The sequence below is a fragment of the Hordeum vulgare genome, chromosome 2H (genome assembly GCF_904849725.1).
Source record: "Hordeum vulgare subsp. vulgare chromosome 2H, MorexV3_pseudomolecules_assembly, whole genome shotgun sequence".
NCBI lineage: Eukaryota > Viridiplantae > Streptophyta > Magnoliopsida > Poales > Poaceae > Hordeum > Hordeum vulgare.
This window is the reverse complement of record NC_058519.1, coordinates 499,307,988-499,328,589: the sequence shown is the minus strand read 5'-3', so window position 1 is coordinate 499,328,589 and position 20,602 is coordinate 499,307,988. Positions and strand designations below refer to the sequence as shown.

Genomic DNA, 20,602 nt, shown 5'->3' with positions numbered 1-20,602 from the left:
CATTCGTGGACCTCTTTCTGCGGCTTAAGGCCACTGCCAAGGTGCTGGCCAGATGGACTCAAGCCAAGATTGGCAACATCAAGGAGTAGATTCTGTTGGAAAACGAGCTCATCCTGTGCTTCGATCAGGCGATGGACACAAGACCTCTGTCGAGCGGAGAGGTGTGGCTCCATAAACAACTCAAGAAGAAGGTGCTCGGACTAGCGTCATTACATCGGACCATTGCCCAGCAAAAATTTCGCATATCATGGCGGAAGGAAAGGCGATGTGAGTGAGGCGTTCTTCAAGGTTTTTGCGAGCCAGCGGCGTAGGAAGAACCATATTTTCAGGCTGAAGAACGGGGCTGCGGAGGCAGCATCACGGGAGGACATGTGTGCGATGGCCGGGGACTACTATGTTGGCCTGCTTGAGGAGACGGCGCATCGGCAACACACGCTCCGCTTGGCTGCTCTAGGGTTGCCGCCGGTGCACACCGCGGCCCTCGAGTCCCCGCTGACCGAAGCCCTAATCTGGAACACTATAAAGGAAAAATGTCAGACAAGGCCCCGGGGCCTGATGGATTCACCACGCGTTTCTACCAATCATGGTGGGCCACCATCAAGGACGCGGTGATGAAGGCGGTACATGCCTTCGACGATGCAGATGGCAGGGAGATGGGCAGACTTAATGAGGCCTTCATCGTTCTGTTGACAAAGACGGAGGGGGCGGTAGACATCAAGGATTTCAGGCCCATAAGCCTCATCCACAGCTTCGCCAAAATCATTGCCAAGGCCTTGTCTGCTGAGCTCGCCCCACTAATTCCAAAGCTGGTGGACCGCAATCAGAGCGTGTTCATATCTAGAAGATCCATCCTAGAAAATTTCATGCTGCTCCAACAATCCATTCGCACCCTCCACCGCAAGTGAGCACCGACGATCATCTTCAAAATCGACATTGCTAAGGCCTTTGATAGCGTCTCCTGGCCATTCCTCCTTGAGGTGTTGGCCCATCGTGGTTTCGGCCCACGCTGGAGAAGGCGGATTTCCACCCTACTCTCGACGGCTAGCACACAGGTGCTCATCAACGGCTCGACCAGCGAAAACTTCTGGCACGGAAAGGGATTGCGGCAAGGTGATCCGGTCTCCCCCCTGCTGTTCACCATCGTCATGGACGTCCTCACGACCATGTTCTAAAAGGCGGAGCAGGCGGCCATCTTCTCCTCGCTCTATGCACTTGGTGTCCACCATCACCTCTCGTTATACGCAGATGATGCCATCCTGCTGCTCAGGCCGTTGGCGACCGAGATGGACGCAGCAAAGCAAATCCTGGAGTGCTTTGGGGAGGCCACGGGCCCACGCTGCAACTTCACTAAGAGATCCATCTCCTTGATCCGTTGCTGTGTGGACGAGGTGCATCTCATTGTTCAGGCAGCGGGTTGCGCCGTCAAGGAACTGCCAATCATGTATCTTGGCCTCCCCCTCTCGCTGCGTGCCCTAACCCGCACCAAGCTCCAGCCGCTTGTCGACCGAATCGCCGCCCAGCTGCCAACGTGGAAGGCCGGCCTCCTCCGACGGGCGGGAAGGTTGACGCTTGTGAACTGCAAGCTCTCGGCGATGCCTATATTGCACTTGATGGCGCTGGATCTCCCACCATGGTTCTTCAAGTGCATCGACAAGCTGAGAAGGGGCTTCTTCTGGTGCGGGATGGAGGGCGCCAAGGGGGGGGGGAGTTGCCTTGTGGCATGGGAGATCGTTTGCTCCCCCAAGGCATACCGCGGGATGGGCGTGCTCAACCTGTGTCTTCTCAATCAGGCCCTGCGTTTGCGTTGGCTCTGGCTGCAAAAGACGATGCTAGACAAGCCATGGGATGGCCTGGAGAAAGGCTTATCGGATATGGCCACGTGCCTTGGCCGTGCGTCACTACGGTGCACAACCGGGGACGGGCGCAGAGCAAGTTTATGGCATGACCCGTGGCTGAACCGCCGTGGCATGGCGCAACGAGCACCCAACCTACTAAGCTTCATTCGGCCGGCAAGGCAAAGGATGAGTGTGGCGGAGGCCTTGTATGACCACGTCTGGGTGGACGCGGTACGCGATTGCCATCGGTACCTGCCATCGTCCAATTCCTCGCGATCTGGGAGGAGGTGCAACCCATCACCCTTTCTGATGCATCGGACTCGTTCGCCTGACGCCTTGGTGCGGCCGGTAAATACTCTTCCCGGCACACCTACGTCACCTTTTTCCTGGGTAGAGAGCTCGCACCATGTGCCGACCACATCTGCAGATCGTGGGCGGCCCTAGATATGAAGATCTTCGCATGGCTTGCGGTGAGAGCTAAGTTGTGGACGGCGGATCGGCTTGCACATAGGAACATGCCGCACACACGGCTATGTCAGCTATGTTGTTAGCAAGATGAGGATACCGCTCACATGCTCCTGAGCTATGCTTACTCCCACGAGGTCTGGTATAACATGCTGCTTCCACTAAGGTTGCACAGGTCCACTCCGGATGGAGCGCAACCCCTAGCAGAATGGTGGCCATAGATGGTGGAGGCAGTGCCGACAGGCCAAAGAAGACATCTCAATACCACGACCTTGGCCACTTTACGTTTCATCTAGCTTGACTGTAACATCGGGGTCTTCGAGCACAAGGCGTCCCCGACCACGGCCACGGTTGCGCTGATTAGGGCCAAGCTCCGTCTTTGGAGCCATGCTAGGGTAGAGGGTGGGCATCCATTTCAAATTCACTAGAGCATAGCAACATGCTGGCCGAGGGCGGAGATGAATTGTAATGACCTTGTAATTGGGCTTCCCCCTTCTTCTTAATGGAAAAGACATGCAACGCTCTTGCATGTTCTTGAAAAAAAGTGTTAGCATATGCGCATGTGTGTTTATAAGGTTGAATATATGGCGTATGTATAAGCGTATGCATTTGTATTGTGTTAAAAAAACTCATACATGAAACTCTTAAAAACTATATATTTTAGAAAAATATGCATAATTTTTTCATGGTGCATGATTTTTTACCATATACTACATAGCTTTTTTGTGCATGAGAAGTTCCATACACCTTTCCCTAATAATAAAGCACTGATGGCTTCTATCGTCCGTCGTTGGCACTTTTGCACAAAAGCACCTGTGTTATGTTGAAATCAACACGCAGTCCCTTACTTTAGTGGATTCAGAGAAAACGTTTCACTTCTATAAAAAAAACTGCACCGTCGCCAGCAGCTCATCCTGCCCGAGATCCCCTCGCGCGTGTAGGCCGCCTCGCCGGTGACCCCACACCGCCGCCACGACCCGTCGGACCTTCGGCCGCTCTGCAGCCTCGCCCCTTCTCCTTCTTCCTCTCAATCTTCTCGCATCTCTCCCTCTTTCTCGCTGAACAGGGACCTCCGGGAGGACCATGGTGCTACGGCAACACACAACAGCGCCAGAAATTGACACGTTGACGGAGACTGTGCTTGTGTTGGTTTTTCTCTTGACGAGGAAAGGGTGATGCAGCACAGGAGCAGTAAGTATTTCCCTCAGTTTGAGAACCAAGGTATCGATCCAGAAGGAGGGTCTCGTCAAGTCTAGAGTACCTGCGCAAACACAAACAAGCTTGCACCCAATGCTTCAAAGGGGTTGTCAATCCCTTAAGATTGTTTGCAAAGTGAGATGTGAAGGAGGAAAGTGCAACGAAGTAAAAAGTGTAAGTCTGAAAATATGGTGTGGAGTAGACCCTGGGGGCCATAGTTTTCACTAGAGCCTTCTCTCAAAATATCAAATATCACGGTGGGTGAACAAATTACTGTCGAGCAATTGATAGAACCGTGCAAAGTCATGACGATATCTAAGGCAATGATCATACATATAGGCATCACGTCCGTGACAAGTAGATTGATACTTTCTGCATCTACTACTATTACTCCACACATCGACCGCTATCCAGCATGCATCTAGTGTATTGAGTTCATGACAAACAGAGTAACGCCTTAAGCAAGATGACATGATGTAGAGGGATAATCTCAAACCAATGATGTAAACCCGATCTTTTTACCCTTGATGGCAACAACACGATGCGTGCCTCGCTACCCCTTCTGTCACTGGGTGAGGTCACCGCACGGTATGAACCCAAAATCAAGCACTTCTCCCATTGCAAGAATCATAGATCTAGTTGGCCAAACGAAACCCACAACTTGAAGATAATTACAAGGATATGAAATTATGCATAAGAGAGATCAAAAGAAACTTAAATAAGATTCATAGATAATCTGATCATAAATCAACAATTCATCGGATCTCGACAATCACACCGCAAAAGAAGATTACATCGGATAGATCTCCATGAAGATCATGGAGAACTTTGTATTGAAGATCCAAGAGAGAGAAGAAGCCATCTAGTTACTAGCTATGGACCCGTAGGTCTATGGTGAACTACTCACGCATCATCGGAGAGGTCAGGGTGTTGATGAAGAAGCCCTCTGTGTCCGAATCCCCCTTCAGCAGGGCACCAGAACATGCCCCAGATGGGATCTTGCGGAGACAGAAGCTTGCGGCGGCGGAAAAGTACTTTCGATGATCTCATGATTTTTTTGGGATTTTTAGGGAATATATAGGCGCAACCCCTAGGGCAAAGAGCGTCCAGGGGGCCCACAATCCTGTGGGTCGCGGCCTCCCCCTGGCCGCGGGGTAAGGGCTTGTGGGGCCCCCGGGCCCCCCTGCCTTGGCTCTCAAGTCTCCTGATCTTCTTCTGTTACGGAAAAATTCTTTTCGGGGATTTTATTCTGTTTGGACTCCGTTTCAGAATCTCCTCTGAAAGGGCTCCAAAACATGGGAAAAACAGGAACTAGCACTTGACACTGAGTTAATAAGTTAGTCCCAAAAAATATATAAAAGGCATGCAAAACATCCAAAGTTTGACAAGATAATAGCATGAAACCATCCAAAATTATAGATACGTTGGAGACGTATCAAGCATCCCCAAGCTTAACTCCTGCTCGTCCTCGAGTAGGGAAGTGATAAAGAATGAATTTTTGATGTGGAATGCTACCTAGCATAGTTGTCCTTTGCAACTACTTTCACATGACGTGAATGTTCAGATCCGTAAGATTCAAAACTATAGTTTGCTATTGACATGAAAACAATAATACTTCAAGCAAACTAGCAAAGTAATCATGAACTTTCAAAATAACAAGGCCAAGGAAAGTTATCCCTACAAAATCATATAGTCTGGCTATGCTCCATCATCCTCACACAACTAATGTAAATCATGCACAACCCCGGTATTGGCCAAGTAATTGTCTTCGCACTCTTACTTTCTCAAACTTTTAATAACTATCACGCAATACATGAGCGTGAGCCATGGATATAGCACTATAAGTGGAATAGAGTGTGGTGGTGGTTGTGAGACAAAAAGGAGGAGATGGTCACATTGACTTGGCGTATCAAAAGGATATGGAGATGCCCATTAATAGATATCAATGTGAATGAGTAGGATTGCCATACAAGAGATGCACTAGAGCTATAAGTATGTGAAAGCTCAAAAGGAAGACTAGTGGGTGTGCATCCAACTTGCTTGCTCACGAAGACCTAGGGCAATTTTGAGGAAGCCCATCATTGGAATATACAAGCCAAGTTATATAACGAAGATTCCCACTAGCATATGGTAGTGACAAAGCAAGAAGCTCTCAATCATGAAGAACATGGTGCTATTATGGAGCACAAGTGTGGAAAAAGATAGCAGCATTGTTCCTTCTCTCTTTTTCTCTTTTTTTTCAATTGGGCTCTTAGGCCTCTTTTTTGGGGCTCTTTGGCCTCTTTTTTTATTCATCACATGGGACAATGCTCTAATAATGATGATCATCACACTTTTATTTACTCACAACTCAAAGTGATGATGACTCTATAGGAAATGCCTCCGACAGTGTACTGGGATGTGCAACGATCTAGGACGGCGTATGACGTTGAAACATCTCGCTAGCTATCTTACGATCATGCAATGGCAATATGAGACTAACGGCACAAGTCATGAGACGGAACGGTGGGAGTTGCATGGCAATATATCTCGGAATGGCTATGAAAATGCCATAGTAGGTAGGTATGGTGGTTGTTTTGAGGAAGGCATATGGTGGGTTTGTGTACCGGCGAGAATTGCGCGGTACTAGAGACGCTAGCAATGGTGGAAGGTGAAAGTGCATCTATACCATGAACTCGCATTAGTCATGAAGAACTCACATACTTGTTGCGAAAGTTTTTATTAGTAATCGAAACAAAGTGCTAAACGCATACTCCTAGGGGAAGGGTTGGTAGGTGTTAGCCATCGCGCGATCCCGACCTCAACACAAAGGATGACAATAAATAGATCAATTATGCTCCGACTTCCTAACATAGCGGTTCACCATACGTGCATGCTACGGGAATCACTAACTTCAACACAATTATTTCTAGATTCACAACACCCTACAAACATAACTCTTAATATTACCAAATCCATGTCTCAAAACTAATTGAGAGGAATCAAGACTTCTCTTTCTACTCAATGCACATGAAGATGGAGGTTTTTGCATCCTCTTTGGGTACCTATCACATTTGGGACTACTTTCATAGCATAAGCCAACTACCAAGTTACGCACCGCCGTGCTCTAAAAGATATAAGTGAAGCACAAAGAGCAAAAGTATCTAGCTCAAAAGATATAAGTGAACCACTATGAGCATTCTAGCAAAATAACGATGAGTGCATGTATCTCTCTCTCAAAAAGGTGTGCAGCAAGGATGATTATGACACAACAAAAATGAAAGAGTCCTAAGATACAAGACACTCCAAGCAAAACACATATCATGTGGTGAATAAAAATATAGCTCCAAGTAATGTTACCGAAGGATTGAAGACGAAAGAGGGGATGCCTTCCCGGGGCATCCCCAAGTTTAGGCTTTTTGGTGTCCTTGAATTTGGCTTGGGATGCCTTGGGCATCCCCAAGCTTGAGCTCTTTCCACTCCTTATCTCTTTGTCCATGAGAACATCACCCAAAACTTGAAAACTTCACAACACAAAACTTAAACAGAAACTCGTGATAACATTAGCACAAGAAAACAAACTACCACTTCTTTTGGTATTGTAGCAAACTTGAATTCTATCTATATTGGTGTTGGGCTGCTGTATTCTCACTTTGCCATGGCTAGTACCCCCCGATACTAACCATAGTTTCATCAAAACAAGCAACCTACTCAACAAAAACAGAATTTGTCAAAAACAGACCAGTCTGTAGCAATCTATATACTTCGTATACTTCTGGTACCTCACAAAATCTGAAAAATTACGACTGCCTGGGAAAAAGGCATATCAACCAGCAGCAAAAAGAATCAACTCAAAAGTCTTTCTGAATAAAAATGAAAAATCATCTCGTGAGCGAAAAGTTTCTATCTTTTTTCAGCAGGATCAAACAACTATTACCAAGACTAGTCATAAAGGTTTTGCTTGGATCAAACACAAAAATAAACACAAAAAACACAATCATAACAGAATTATGATGGTGTGGACGCAACAAAACTGAAATAAAATGAAATAATTTCATTGGGTTACCTCCCCAACAAGCGCTATTGTTTAACGCCCTTAGCTAGGCATTGATAAATCAATGATGCTCACACAAAAGACAAGAATTTAAGCACAACGAGAGCATCATAAAGCATGTAAGAATCACATCTAAGTCTAACATACTTCCTATGCATAGGCATTTTATAGGAAAACATATTGTCAAGACAACCAATAGTTTCCATATGCAAGGAAGAAGAAAGAGACAATAGTAATCTCCACATAACGAGAGGTAATTTGGTGACATCAAAGTTTCTACCACAATATTTTCCTCTGTCATAGAAATTGCATGTGGGATCATAATCAAATTCAACAAAATAGCTATCACAAAGGATATTATTTTCATGATCCACATGCATGCAAAGTTGACGCTCTTCAAAAATAGTGGGATTATCATCAACTAAAGTCATGACTTCTCCAAACCCACTTTCAATATTATTGCAAATATCATTGCAACAAGTAGTGGGCATAGACAAACTAGCATCCCCAAGCTTAGGGTTTTGCATATTTTTAGCATGATTGTCACTAATCGAATTTATAGTGAAACCATTGCAATCATGCTTTTCATTCAAGGAGCCCTTGTGAATCACTTCATGAATTTCGTCATCACGATTTTCAGATTCACGCATCTCAAGCAAAACTCCATAAAGATAGTCAAGTGCACTCAACTCACTAGCAATTGGATCAACATAATTGGATCTCTTAAAGAGATTAGCAAGGGGATGAGGATCCATATCCATAGATTTTAAGCAAGCGAAGATGCAAGCATATTGAAGGCACATAGCACACAAGCGAACAGAAAGCAAGCGAGAGAAAAGGGCGAATGAAAAAGGCAAACGAAAAAGGCAAATTGGTGAAGTGGGGGAGAGGAAAACGAGAGGCAACTGGCAAACAAAGTAAATGCAAGAGATGAGTTTGCGACACCTACTTGGATGAGTTCTTGACTTGATCCTCCCCGGCAACGGCGCCAGAAATTCTTCTGTTACGGCAACAGACAACAGCGCCAGAAATCGACACGTTGACGGAGACTGGGATTGCGTTGGTTTTTCCCTTGAAGAGGAAAGGGTGATGCAGCACAGGAGCAGTAAGTATTTCCCTCAGTTTGAGAACCAAGGTATTGATAACCCACAAGTATAGGGGATCAATTGTAGCCTTTCTCGATAAGTAAGAGTGTCGAACCCAACGAGGAGCTAAAGGTAGGACAAATATTCCCTCAAGTTCCCTCAAGTTTTACCCTTAGTTTGACGAGTGTGGATAAGTGGTGGTAGGAGTTGCGGAATTGTCCCTAAGCAATTGACTACGTTACTAGACCGATAACAAGTTTTATGTGGGAGAGACCACTGCTAGCATGTCATCCCTTACTTGGAATTGTATGCACTTATGATTGGAACTATTAGCAACCATCCACAACTACTAACGTTCATTAAGGTAAAACCCAACCATAGCAATAAGATATATTGGTCCCCCTTCAATCCCGTATGCATCAATTTCTATGCTAGGCTGAAGCTTCTGTCACCCTTGCCCTCCAATACATAGTCCTATCAACATACTACTAACCCTATGGTGTGATCCACACGCGTGCTCATATGATGGGCACCAAAGGACAGCAACATAACCATAAGCAAATTAAACCAATCATAGCAATTCATCAATCACCGATAGGACAACGAAAATCTACTCAGACATCAACACATCATTGGATAATAATATGAAGCATAAAGCACCATGTTCAAGTTGAGGGTACAGCGGGTTGCGGGAGAGTGGACTGCTGAATATAGATGGGGGAAGGTGATGGAGGTGTTGGTGAAGATGACGGAGGTGTTGGTGTACATTGTCGTCACACGATGATGTCCCGGGAGGCGTTCCGGCGCCCCCGGGAGAGAGGGGGAGAGCCCCCCTTCTTCTTCTTCTTCCTTGACCTCCTCCCTAGATGGGAGAAGGGTTTCCCCTCTGGTCCATGGTCTCCATGGCGGCGGAGGGGCGGGAGTGCCTCCGAGATTGGATCTCTCTCTGTGTCCTTCTGTTTCTTCGCTCCCAGATTATGGCTTTCACCGTTTCTTAAATTCCCGGAGATTCGTAACTCTGATTGGGCTGAAATTTTAACAAGATTTTCTTCCGGATATTATCTTTCTTGCGGAGAAATAAGGGCCCCAACCGCCTTAGGGATTGGTCACAAGCCTGCCAGCCGCGCCCTAGCGGGGGCCGCGCCTCCTGGGCTTGTGACCTCGGGCATCATTTCGCGTAGATTCTTCTTCCCAAAAATCATAAATAATCCAAAAAAAATACCCGTAGGTTTTTTATTGTGTTTGGGCTTCGTTTGGTATGGATAATCTGCGAAACAAAAAACATGCAACAAACATGAACTTGCACTGGGCACTGGATCAATATGTTAGTCCCAAAAATAGTATAAAAAGTTGCCAAAAGTATATGAAAGTATATGTTGCACCCAACGCTTCAAAGGGGTTGTCAATCCCTTAACGATTGATTGCAAGGTGAGATCTGACGACGGAAAGTGCAACAAAGTAAAAGTGTGGAGCTAAAAATATGATGTGAAGTAGACCCGGGGGCCATAGTGTTCACTAGAGGCTTCTCTCATGATAGAAAATATTACGTGGGTGAATGAATTACTATCGAGCAATTGATAGAACCGCGCAAAGTCATGATGATATCTAAGGCAATGATCATACATATAGGCATCACGTCCGAGAAAGGTAGACCGATACTTTCTGCATCTACTACTATTACTCCACACATCGACCGCTATCGAGCATGCATCTAGTGTATTGAGTTCATAACAAACAGAGTAATGCCTTAAGCAAGATGACATGATGTAGAGGGATAAATTCATGCAATAGATATAAACCCCATCTTTTTACCCTTGATTGCAACAACATGATGCATGCCTCGCTACCCCTTCTGTCACTGGGTGAGGTCACGGCACGGTATGAACCCAAAACCAAGCACTTCTCTCATTGCAAGAATCATAGATCTAGTTGGCCAAACAAAACCCACAACTCGAAGAGAATTACACGGATATGAAATCATGAATAAGAGAGATCAGAAGAAACTCAAATAAGATTCATAGATAATCTGATCATAAATCCACAATTCATCGGATCTCGACAAACACACCGCAAAATAAGATTACATCGGATAGATCTCCATGAAGATCATGGAGAACTTTGTATTGAAGATCCAAGAGAGAGAAGAAGCCATCTAGTTACTAGCTATGGACCCGTAGTTCTATGGTGAACTACTCACGCATCATCGGAGAGGTCATGGTGTTGATGAAGAAACCCTCCATGTCCGAATCCCCCCTCCGGCAGGGCACCAGAACGTGCCCCAGATGGGATCTTGCGGAGACAGAAGCTTGCGGCGGCGGAAAAGTACTTTCGATGATCTCCTGATTTTTTTGGGATTTTTAGGGAATATATAGGCGCAACCCCTAGGTAAAAGGGCGTCCAGGGGGCCCACAAGCCTATGGGCCGCGGCCTCCCCCCTGGCCGCGGGGTGAGGGCTTGTGGGGCCCCTGGGCCCCCCTGCCTTGGCTCTCAAGTCTCCTCATCTTCTTCCGTTACGGAAAAAATCTTTTCGGGGATTTTATTCCATTTGGACTCCGTTTCAAAATCTCCTCTGAAAGGGGTCAAAAACATGGAAAAAACTGGAGCTGGCACTTGGCACTGAGTTAATAAGTTTGTCCCAAAAAATATATAAAAGGCATGCAAAACATCCAAAGTCTGACAAGATAATAGCATGAAACCATCAAAATTATAGATACGTTGGAGACGTATCACATGGCGCCGCCGACCCTCAATCTCGTCGGATCTGGCCGCGTCCATGCCAAATCCACCGGAATGGATCCACCCCGGCCAGATCCCACCGGGCCCTACCGTCCCTCTAGAGGGAAGAGGAAGCGAAGCAGGTGCGGAGGAGGACAGAGCGCTGACAAGAAGACCAGCGAGGTTGGGATGGGGTCGGATCCCAGAGGCGGGCTAGAGGCGACTGGCGGCGGATTCAGGCGTAGGCGGAGACGCTCCTCCATGGACCGCGGGAAGAAGAGGAGGACGACGTGACAAGAACGAGGCCAGCAAGGTTGGGATGGAGGGGATCCAGGAGGAGGGATAGAGGCGATCGACGGCGGATTCAGTGCGTGCGGAGCTCCTCCATGGATTGCGAGAAGAAAAACACGAGGGAGACTCCTGTAGGAAGAAATTGGGAATCGCTGGCACACATGCAACATCACCAAACTGCCTCCCGCGGCTCCGCCATAGGCCCAGCCAGGGCCCGGGGCGTGTTGGTCGACCGCGAGATCTGGACAGCAATTGAGCCACTACACACCAGCCTTGCAGCCCCCATCGCCCCCAGCCACTGGAGAGAGAAGAGGAGAGCAGTGCGCTGGGTGGTGAGGAGGAGGAGCACTGGGTGGTCAGGGGTAGAGCAGGAGGAAGAAGAAGGAGGTGGCGTTAGCTGATGTCTGATGGATGAGGAGGAGGGGAATAACGATGCTCTGGATAAAGTGGACGGTGGGAGTGCCACAGTTGCTTTTTTCTACTAATCAATTGCTAGATTTTTCTGGATTAAGTGGGCGGTGGGCGTGCCCCTCACGGCCTGCGCGTCGGCGGGCGGCGTCGTCGCGGTCCAGGCCTCGGCGCTGCGCGTGCGCAGCAGCTCCCTCTGGTCCGACGGCGTCAACGCCACCGCCCTCGACACGGCCGGGTTCACCGTGCCGCCGCACGTCGTGCCGGCCCCGTTCACCCGCCGCGTCGACGTCGTCTTCGAGCGGTTTGTCGGCAACGCCTCGGCCACGCTCTTCGCCGCGCCGTGCGGGTACGCGCTGGCCTCCCTGGTCACCGCGCTGCTCGCGTACGACGTCTCCATCGGGAACAACGGCAGCCGGGCCGTCTCGCTCCGGGCGCTCGGCGCGCCGGTCCGCGTGGATTTCGGGGACCTCGCGTCTATGGCGGCGGCGGCGAACGGGCCGCCGCCGTTAAACACCATGGCGGCGAAGTGCGTGACCTTCACGGTGGACAGCGGGAACGCCGTGGCCACGCACGCCATGACGTCGGCGACCGCGTGCGCGGTGACCGGCACAGGGCACTACGGCGTGGAGGTGCGGCTGCAACCGCCACCACCACCGCCAATGCCAATGCCACCGCCGCCGCCTCCCGCGGCAGTGCAGGAGCGGTGGTGGGCGTGGACGGTGGTGGCTGGCCTAGGCGGGGTGGTGGCGGTGAGTTTCCTGGCGGTCACCGTGGCCACCGCGGTGCGGTGGAGCAGGAGGCGCAGGAGGGAGAACATGGATGTGCGGGCATTGGCCAGGGTGGAGCTGGGGAGGATGGCGGTGCGGGGGAGCAGGTTGCCGGCAGCGAAGATGGTGAGGACGTGTCCGGAGCTGGAAGACGGGAGCCCGCTGGCGTGGCGGCGCTAGCTCCTCCGCCGGTTGCACCGTCGCCGCCTTGTGTGAACTAGGTGCACTCTTTTTTTTCTCAGCATCACACATTCAGGCTTGGTATTGTCATTGTACATTATTACATACACCACTTTGTACTCTAATATGATATTTTGTGTAAACTCAGAGTAAAAATGTACACTGAAATAGGTCATTATCTTGAGATTGAGAGCAACATATCACTGCATGTTCTTTGAGAACCAGTAGCAGGTTGCAATGGACTGTCCTCCTCATTTACCGAATCTAAGTGTTGTTCTTATGTTCCTACCAGGATAGAACAAAACTCGAAGCTGTGACTGAAATATAATGCTGGTATGCACATTATTTGGTGTCACTAAATTCGCAAAAATGCACACAAATTATATACTTGGCCATGAAAAATACATCATCATTTCTTCTACTAAAAAGTTCGAATGATATGTCGACAGTGGTAGCAGGGTTACAGGTTTGAAGTTCCTCCCTTTCAGACTTCTATATTTGGTTGCTGGAGCAACAAAACGTTCAAGAATTTACTCTCTTCAGCTTTCAACGCTTGTTACCGGTCAGCAAACATAAGCTAAAACTGTACATTACTCAAATTTCAGGTAGCAATACATAGCTAAAAGAAATCAAGAAATTACTTGAAGATGGTATTGCATCTTCTGCAGACTCCAAGTAGATCGAGTACCGCAACAGATTACAGTATGTCTGTTTTTCTTTTTGATCCACACATCTCCGTTTCTCTGAAACCGATTCGTGTACATCTCCTGAGAAGCTGCAACAATGAGCTTCACATGTCCATCATACTCCACTATTTTCCCTCGAAGTGCATACAGCTCATAAGTATTATATGGAATTAGAAACTCTATGATGTGGTCCAAATAAGCTGGCAATAAGACGAGCATACCGCCGCTCATTGCAAGTACCATATAGCAGTCCATAACTGTTGGAATTCGGTGGGCGACTATGATAACGGTCCAATGTTTGAACTCTGTCCGGATCGTTTACTAAAGGACATCATCCGTTGCGTTGTCTATAGAGGTCGTGGCTTCATCAAGAATCAAGATACGACACCTTTTCAAAAGCATGCGACCCAAACTAAAGAGCCGCCTTTGGCCCATGCTCTAGTTCGAGAAACTGTATGGCATGACCTTGATTAGTACCATTAACAGTTTGACAGATTTGGCGGCACATGTATTTTGAATTCTGAAATGGCTAGAGCAGAATTCTGAAATGTCCTAAAATAAATGCGAGACCAAATTATGTATATGTATAGATATAGTGAGGTTTCGTACCAAGCGAATCGAATCCCTATTCCTTCTCCTCGATGGCTTCAAGAAGTTGACATTTGTCAAGAACCTTCAACACAATAGCATATTAATATTAAGTACGCGCTTTAGTGTTTCCTTTTATTGTCATTTTGCGACCCCATAAATCAGTTTATTCATCCTGAGATTGTGATATATCACACTGTCTTACCTCACATATTTGTTGATCCAAGTACTTCCCAAGAGGATCTAGATTATATCTTACCGTACCTTGAAAAAGTGTTGGATCTTGTGGAATGATGCCCAAACGAGAACGCAGGTCATGCAAGCCAAGCGCGGTGATGTCTACAGAGTCAGAGTCAGTACTTATTGTCCCACCAGTAGGTTCAACAAGACGAAAAAAGTCCGTCGTCGGCACTTTTGCACAAAAGCCCCTGTGTTATGTTGAAATCAACCCACAGTCCCTTACTTTAGTGGATTCAGAGGTAGAGCAGGAGGAAGAACAAGGAGGTGGCGTTAGCTGATGTCTGATGAATGAGGAGGAGGGAATGACGATGATGTGGATCAAGTGGATGGTGGGAGTGCCACAGTTGCTTTTTTTCTACTAATCAATTGCTAATTTTTTTCTGGATAAAGTGGGTGGTGGGAGTGCCACAATTGCTTTTTCCTACTAATCAATTGCTAAATTGCTAGGTGTTGTGCTGCACCGTGGAAGCTGATGGATGTCATGCGTGCAGCGTGCTAGCATTGATTATATAAAAAATAATATCCAATGATCATCAATTATAACTATTTGTTATTGTAACATAGTAGTCGGCATATTTAAATGCGGAAGCGCTCATATGATTGCACTGGTTGAATGTACTGGTTGGCATATTTGATTGAAGGCCAATTCAATTTCAGTCGATTGTAATATAGACAGTTCTTTTTTTAATACCGAAGTGTGGTTAAATGCACTGGTTGGCATATTTTATTGAAGGTCAATTCAATTTCAGTCGATTGTAATATAGACACTCCTTTTTTTAATACCGAAGTGCTCTCTGTGTACGTAAAGTGTTTATGTCAAGTGGTTTATTTGGGTCAAGCTCAAATAATGAAAAATACAAGAATAACAATTTCCAACCAAACAACAAACTTATATATCTAAAAAACTCAATGTAGTAAAATTAGTTTTATAGTAAGTACACATTTATATATATTCATGCCTTTTAAAAACCGGTCAAAATTCTCAAAAGTTGTTCCATTTAAAAAATGAATTTAAATTTTTTCAAAAAAAATACTCACTGTTTTTTAAATCTTTTAATAAAGCATTTATTTTAAACTGGCGTTCATTGGAACTGAATATAAGAAGTGACATGTAATGACAAATAACTTGAGGACTTCGCCGAGTCCAAGGTTTGTTGGGTGCGTCCTTCGACGAACAAAGTTGTCGATGTTTTAGATAAGGAAGGTTGTATGAATAAGCTTTGTAAAACATGGTTCCATGTCCCGCCATGTGTGTTGTCATGCTAATAGGCCCGGAATCAATGTAGACTGTTAAATAAATCACATCAATTGCAACTGAAGAAAATAAAAGAAAATTATATATAATGACACATGAAGTAGGTTTTGTAAGGTTCTACGCGCGTTGCAACGCATGAGCATTTTTTGTACTAGTATAAATATATACAGGACGGAGGGCGGCGACAAACCCTAAAAATGGGATTTAGGGCAGTGACGGCGCTAACTTGTATTGCAGAATGGGCCTCCGAAGAGAATGGGGAATGTATATTCGGGCTTTGCCTAAACGACATGTAGGGCTAGTTCTTTTGCTAGCTTTTAGAATAAGCTGGAATAAGCTGACCCTTACCCAGCTTATTATATAAGCCCAACCAAATTTATTTTTTTAGAAGCCTACTAATTAAGACTTCACTAGTAGGCTTCTAAAAATATATTTTTAGTTGGGCTTCTATAATAAGCTCGGTAGGGGGCAGCTTATTCTAGAAGCCCAAAAAAGCTATCAAAAGAACTCGCCCGTAGTCAGGCTGAGCATCGCGATACACGCGTGCCCTTTCGCTAGTGGATGTGTGAAGCGCACATCTTTTCCCGCGAGCTGGTCAACCCATCGATTTTTTTCCTGATATGTTAAATCATATTTTGTCTATCCGGAATTACTTATCGCGTAAATGAATATAAATAAATATATCTAAAATTAAAATACATCTAGATACATTTATTTTTATGACTAATATTTCTGGACGAAATGAGTAACAAATTGTGAGCTAGGTGGGATTCGAACTAACGACTTTTAAATTTCAAATAACCACCCAGCAGCCTCCTTTGAACGTTTCTGATTACCTTATTTCCAAATGATTACCTAATGTTTTTTGAAACTGTGTTTTTCGTTTTTTTCTCCTTTTAAATTTCTCTTGTTCTTATTCTTACTCTTTCGATAATTGTGTGAACTTTTTTAATTTTGCTAATTTTTTTTCTTAAAATCATAAACTTTTTGCAAATCCTTGAACTATTTTCTAAAACTGATAAATTGTTTTCAAATTTGTGAAAAACTCATTATCGATGAACCTTTTTCAAAATCGATAAACCATTTTCATGCATATGTTATTTATTGGTATTATCCAGTAAAACCCGAAACCCTTCTAGTGATCCCGGAACGCTTCTGGTTCCTGTATAAACTATTTTGAATATTAATGAAACTATTTCATAAATATTTCCTTGTTACTCATGTCCTACTAATACTCAATAGATGGTAATTATCTTAAGCTGGTGACCGTGTAGGTTCGGTAAAATATAGCCATGAACAAACCCTCTTTGTTCAATGATCGATCGCGGGACCGTGGACATCCATATCAATCCCTATGAGTATACTAATTTCAGTCGAGTGAATCTTTGGTTATCATGTGCTATTCCCTTTGCTCTGCGATACTTTATAAAACATGAGTTGAGATGTATTAGTGTCCTCTCGAGTCATTCTCATGCTCCTTGTAGTGGTCTCTTTGTTATCAGTTTTGTTATTCTTTCTTGCTGATATGTTCCAACATTCCCATTACATAGTCATGTATGTCTAGTCACACGAAGATGGATGTCATCACACCGAGAGGGCCCTAAGAATATCTTTTCATTGTCGGTGGAGAAAATCCCGCTCTTGAGCTATCTAGTCCCTTGTCAAACTTTCTGGTGAACATGTAAGTTGTCGTTATGATCAGCTTGTTACAAAACGACGTTTGGGAAACCCAAAAGCTCATCATATGGTAAGAATAAACTACGATACTCTCGTGATGTGAGGAACTTAAGCATATGTTAACTCTCCGTGTTGTAACAATTGACTTGTGACGATATAATATTAAAGTATAACAAACAAGTCTTGGGTCTATTCAGTATAATCGTTCTTCTGACATCATACTCGCAAATTTGTTTTATAAATATCGTTACACTTAAGGATATCCTAAAATCTGAAAAATATGATCACTAACAACACTTGAGCTAGTCTTATAAGCGAGACTAGGAATCCTATTTTATCGTTTATTATTCCATATGTTCATACAAGTTTTTCACTGAATCGCATATTTCAGAATCATAACAGTTATAACATATAATATAAACTTGTAATTATAAACATGAGAATATAATAATATAATATTATTGACTCCATGACATATTTCCAACACAGTTTTTCACTATCCTTTTTGTTTCTCCTTTCATTATTTTCATTTTTCGTATCCCCTTTTCTATTTTTACAATTCTTTTTCATTTTATGTTATTTTCCCAAGATTTTATGATTGCTTCATTTTTGTTTTTCTTGTTTATGTTTTAAAACGTTTCTCATGTAGTTGAACATTTATATCTACTATAATATAACTCAGATGGTCAGGCTCCTTATGGTGGAACCAACCCACTAGGTTCTATCCATATACGTGCATTGGTGGTCATATTTTTTGGAATTTGTTTCAGATCTACTGACGATGTGTGTTCAATGAATGAGATGTTCTCATCGAAGTCGTTTATAACGACTTCGTCCATCTCAAGATAATGTGTTGGCCTACTGTGTCGGAGGTTCTCATAAATATAGGATATGTGTGCGTGCTGTTGGGGCATAGTTTATGCCTAAGTAATTTTGGTGATTGATGACAGTACCGCAAAGGACTAACCGTGTGTGTTAAGATTTGAGATAACACACGTCAACGGCACAAGACGACTCGCCCCCTCTTTCATGGAACAGAAGCACGGTGTTCTCTACGATTCTCTTTATTTGAGTCATAGGAACGTCGTACTATTAACAGGGGAACCGTAGTGGAAAGGTTTGGGTGGAATCAATCTTGCACGCACACACTTCACCTCTTTTCCCCCTTGCCGGCAACTTTGGAGTGGCTCCCGCCTTGGTGTTTCCTTCTTCTTTGCAAATGGTCCCCCAGCGGTAGTACCGCTGGGCCTAGCGGTAGTACCGCTGGCCGTAGCGGTAGTACCGCTAGAGTGCTAGCGATAGTACCGCTGCAGCCAGCGGTAGTACCGCTAGCTAGCGGTAGTACCGCCCCTGGTCAGCGATAGTACCGCTCCAGTAGCTTAGTACCGCCTTCCTAGCGGTTGTACTTGGACGGACCTTTTTGCGAAGACTTTCTTGACGGTGGTATTGCTTATGCACTACCACGGGCCCAACGGTAGTACCGCTGCAGCCAGCGGTAGTACCGCTAGGCACGGGCTGTGAGTGGGAAAACGGTTGGATTTTCCTCCCCACTATATAAGGGGTTCTTCTAGCTGTGGAACCCTATCTCTTACCCTCCCAAGCTCCATTGTTGCTCCCTAAGCTCAAAAGTGCCCGATCTCTCTCCCTAGCCAATCAAACTTGTTGATTCTTTAGGGATTGGTTGAGAAGGCCTAGATCTACACTTCCACCAAGAGAAAAGTTGATTCCCCCACCAATCCCTTGCGGATCTTGTTACTCTTGGGTGTTTGAGCATCCTAGACGGTTGAGGTCACCTCGAAGCCACATTCCATTGTGGTGAAGCTTCGTGGTCTTGTTGGGAGCCTCCAAGCTTTGTGTGGAGTTTGCCCCAACCTTGTTTGTAAAGGTTCGGTCGCCGCCTTCAAGGGCACCTATAGTGGAATCACGGTACCTTGCATCGTGCGAGGGCGTGAGGAGAATACGGTGGCCTTAGTGGCTTATTGGGGAGCATTGTGCCTCCACACCGCTCCAACGGAGACGTACTTACTGTCAATGGGAAGGAACTTCGGTAACACATCCTCGTCTTCATTGGTTCCACTTGTGGTTATCTCTAACCTTTACTTTGTGTATGCTTATGTTGTTGTCTTTCTCTTACTTGTCTTAGTAGCTCTCGTTGTTAGCTTCATTACGGTTCACCCCATTGTTGTTATATTTGTGAACCCGTATGTTGTTTACCCTAACTTGCTAAGATTAATTAAAAAGTGGTCGTTGCCTATTCACCCCCCCTCTAGTCAACCATATCGATCCTTTCAATTGGTATCAGAGCCACGTCTCTTTATTAAGGGTTTCACCACCCGAAGAGTATGGAAGGCGAAGAGGGAATTAACCATGGGCAACCCGAGGCCATGGACTTGACTTCGGTCACAAGGGACGACTTGAATACGGCTATGGCCGCCCTCTAGACGTCCTTGACGAACGAAGTCAAGACCATGCTTAAAGAGTTAATTGAGGGATTTAAAAGTCCACCCGAACCGGCGTTAGTGGTTAAACCCACCATCACCGATTTGGAGGCCAATTCCTCTAAGGAAGCGGCTAAAGGTATGCGACCTTCCTCATCTGACGAAAAGGATGGGACTGGAACATATGCCTCAGTTCCACCCCCCATGGTCTATGGAGGATCCATTCCCACACCGCGTCTTAATCCTGTTAGTCCTCCTCCTAAGCTTGCGAAAGGTGACTTTGCTAACTGGGTATTTCTATTAAGTCTCATTTGAATCACAGCTCAACTAACTTGTGGAGAATCATCGAGCAAGGATATTATCCCCATGATCCAAGCAACCTCACTCCAAGAGAAGATGCAGACAATCAATACAATCACTCCGCCTTGCTTATTCTCCAGTCCGCAGTGCCACCTGAAGATCTTCCTCACTTGCGTCCCTTCACTTTGGCCAAGGATTGTTGGGAGCATATTATGGTGTTGTACAAGAGAAGCTCACGCATTCAACGATCCAACTATGAAGTGATACTTGAAAAGGCCGATGAGTTTGTGATGAAGGAAGACGAGGACCCTCATGATCTCTATTGGAGGGTGATTGCTATTGCTGTGGCACTCAAGGATCATGGGAGCAAGGATGTGGATGATACATGGGTCAAGCGCAAGTTTCTCAAAGCCATCATGCCTTTCAACAAACCATGTCA

The 20,602-nt window shown here is 45.5% G+C and overlaps 1 protein-coding gene across 1 annotated transcript; it reads left to right on the top strand.

Annotated features, from left to right (window-relative positions):
- Window positions 1–1,283: 1,283 nt before the first annotated feature.
- On the top strand, window positions 1,284–13,056 carry LOC123428515. Its single transcript, XM_045112736.1, has 2 exons — window positions 1,284–2,066; window positions 12,134–13,056. Exons 1-2 carry the CDS (start codon window positions 1,284–1,286, stop codon window positions 12,977–12,979), a joined length of 1,629 nt encoding a protein of 542 aa, XP_044968671.1. The 3' UTR covers window positions 12,980–13,056.
- Window positions 13,057–20,602: the final 7,546 nt, after the last annotated feature.

Excerpts from the sequence above, each read along its gene's own strand:
- LOC123428515 (XM_045112736.1), top strand. The coding sequence starts at position 1,284 with ATGGACGCAGCAAAGCAAATCCTGGAGTGCTTTGGGGAGGCCACGGGC. Across the intron at positions 2,067-12,133 it reads ACCACGTCTGGGTGGACGCG|TGGGCGGTGGGCGTGCCCCT; the intron begins GTACGCGATTGC and ends TTCTGGATTAAG.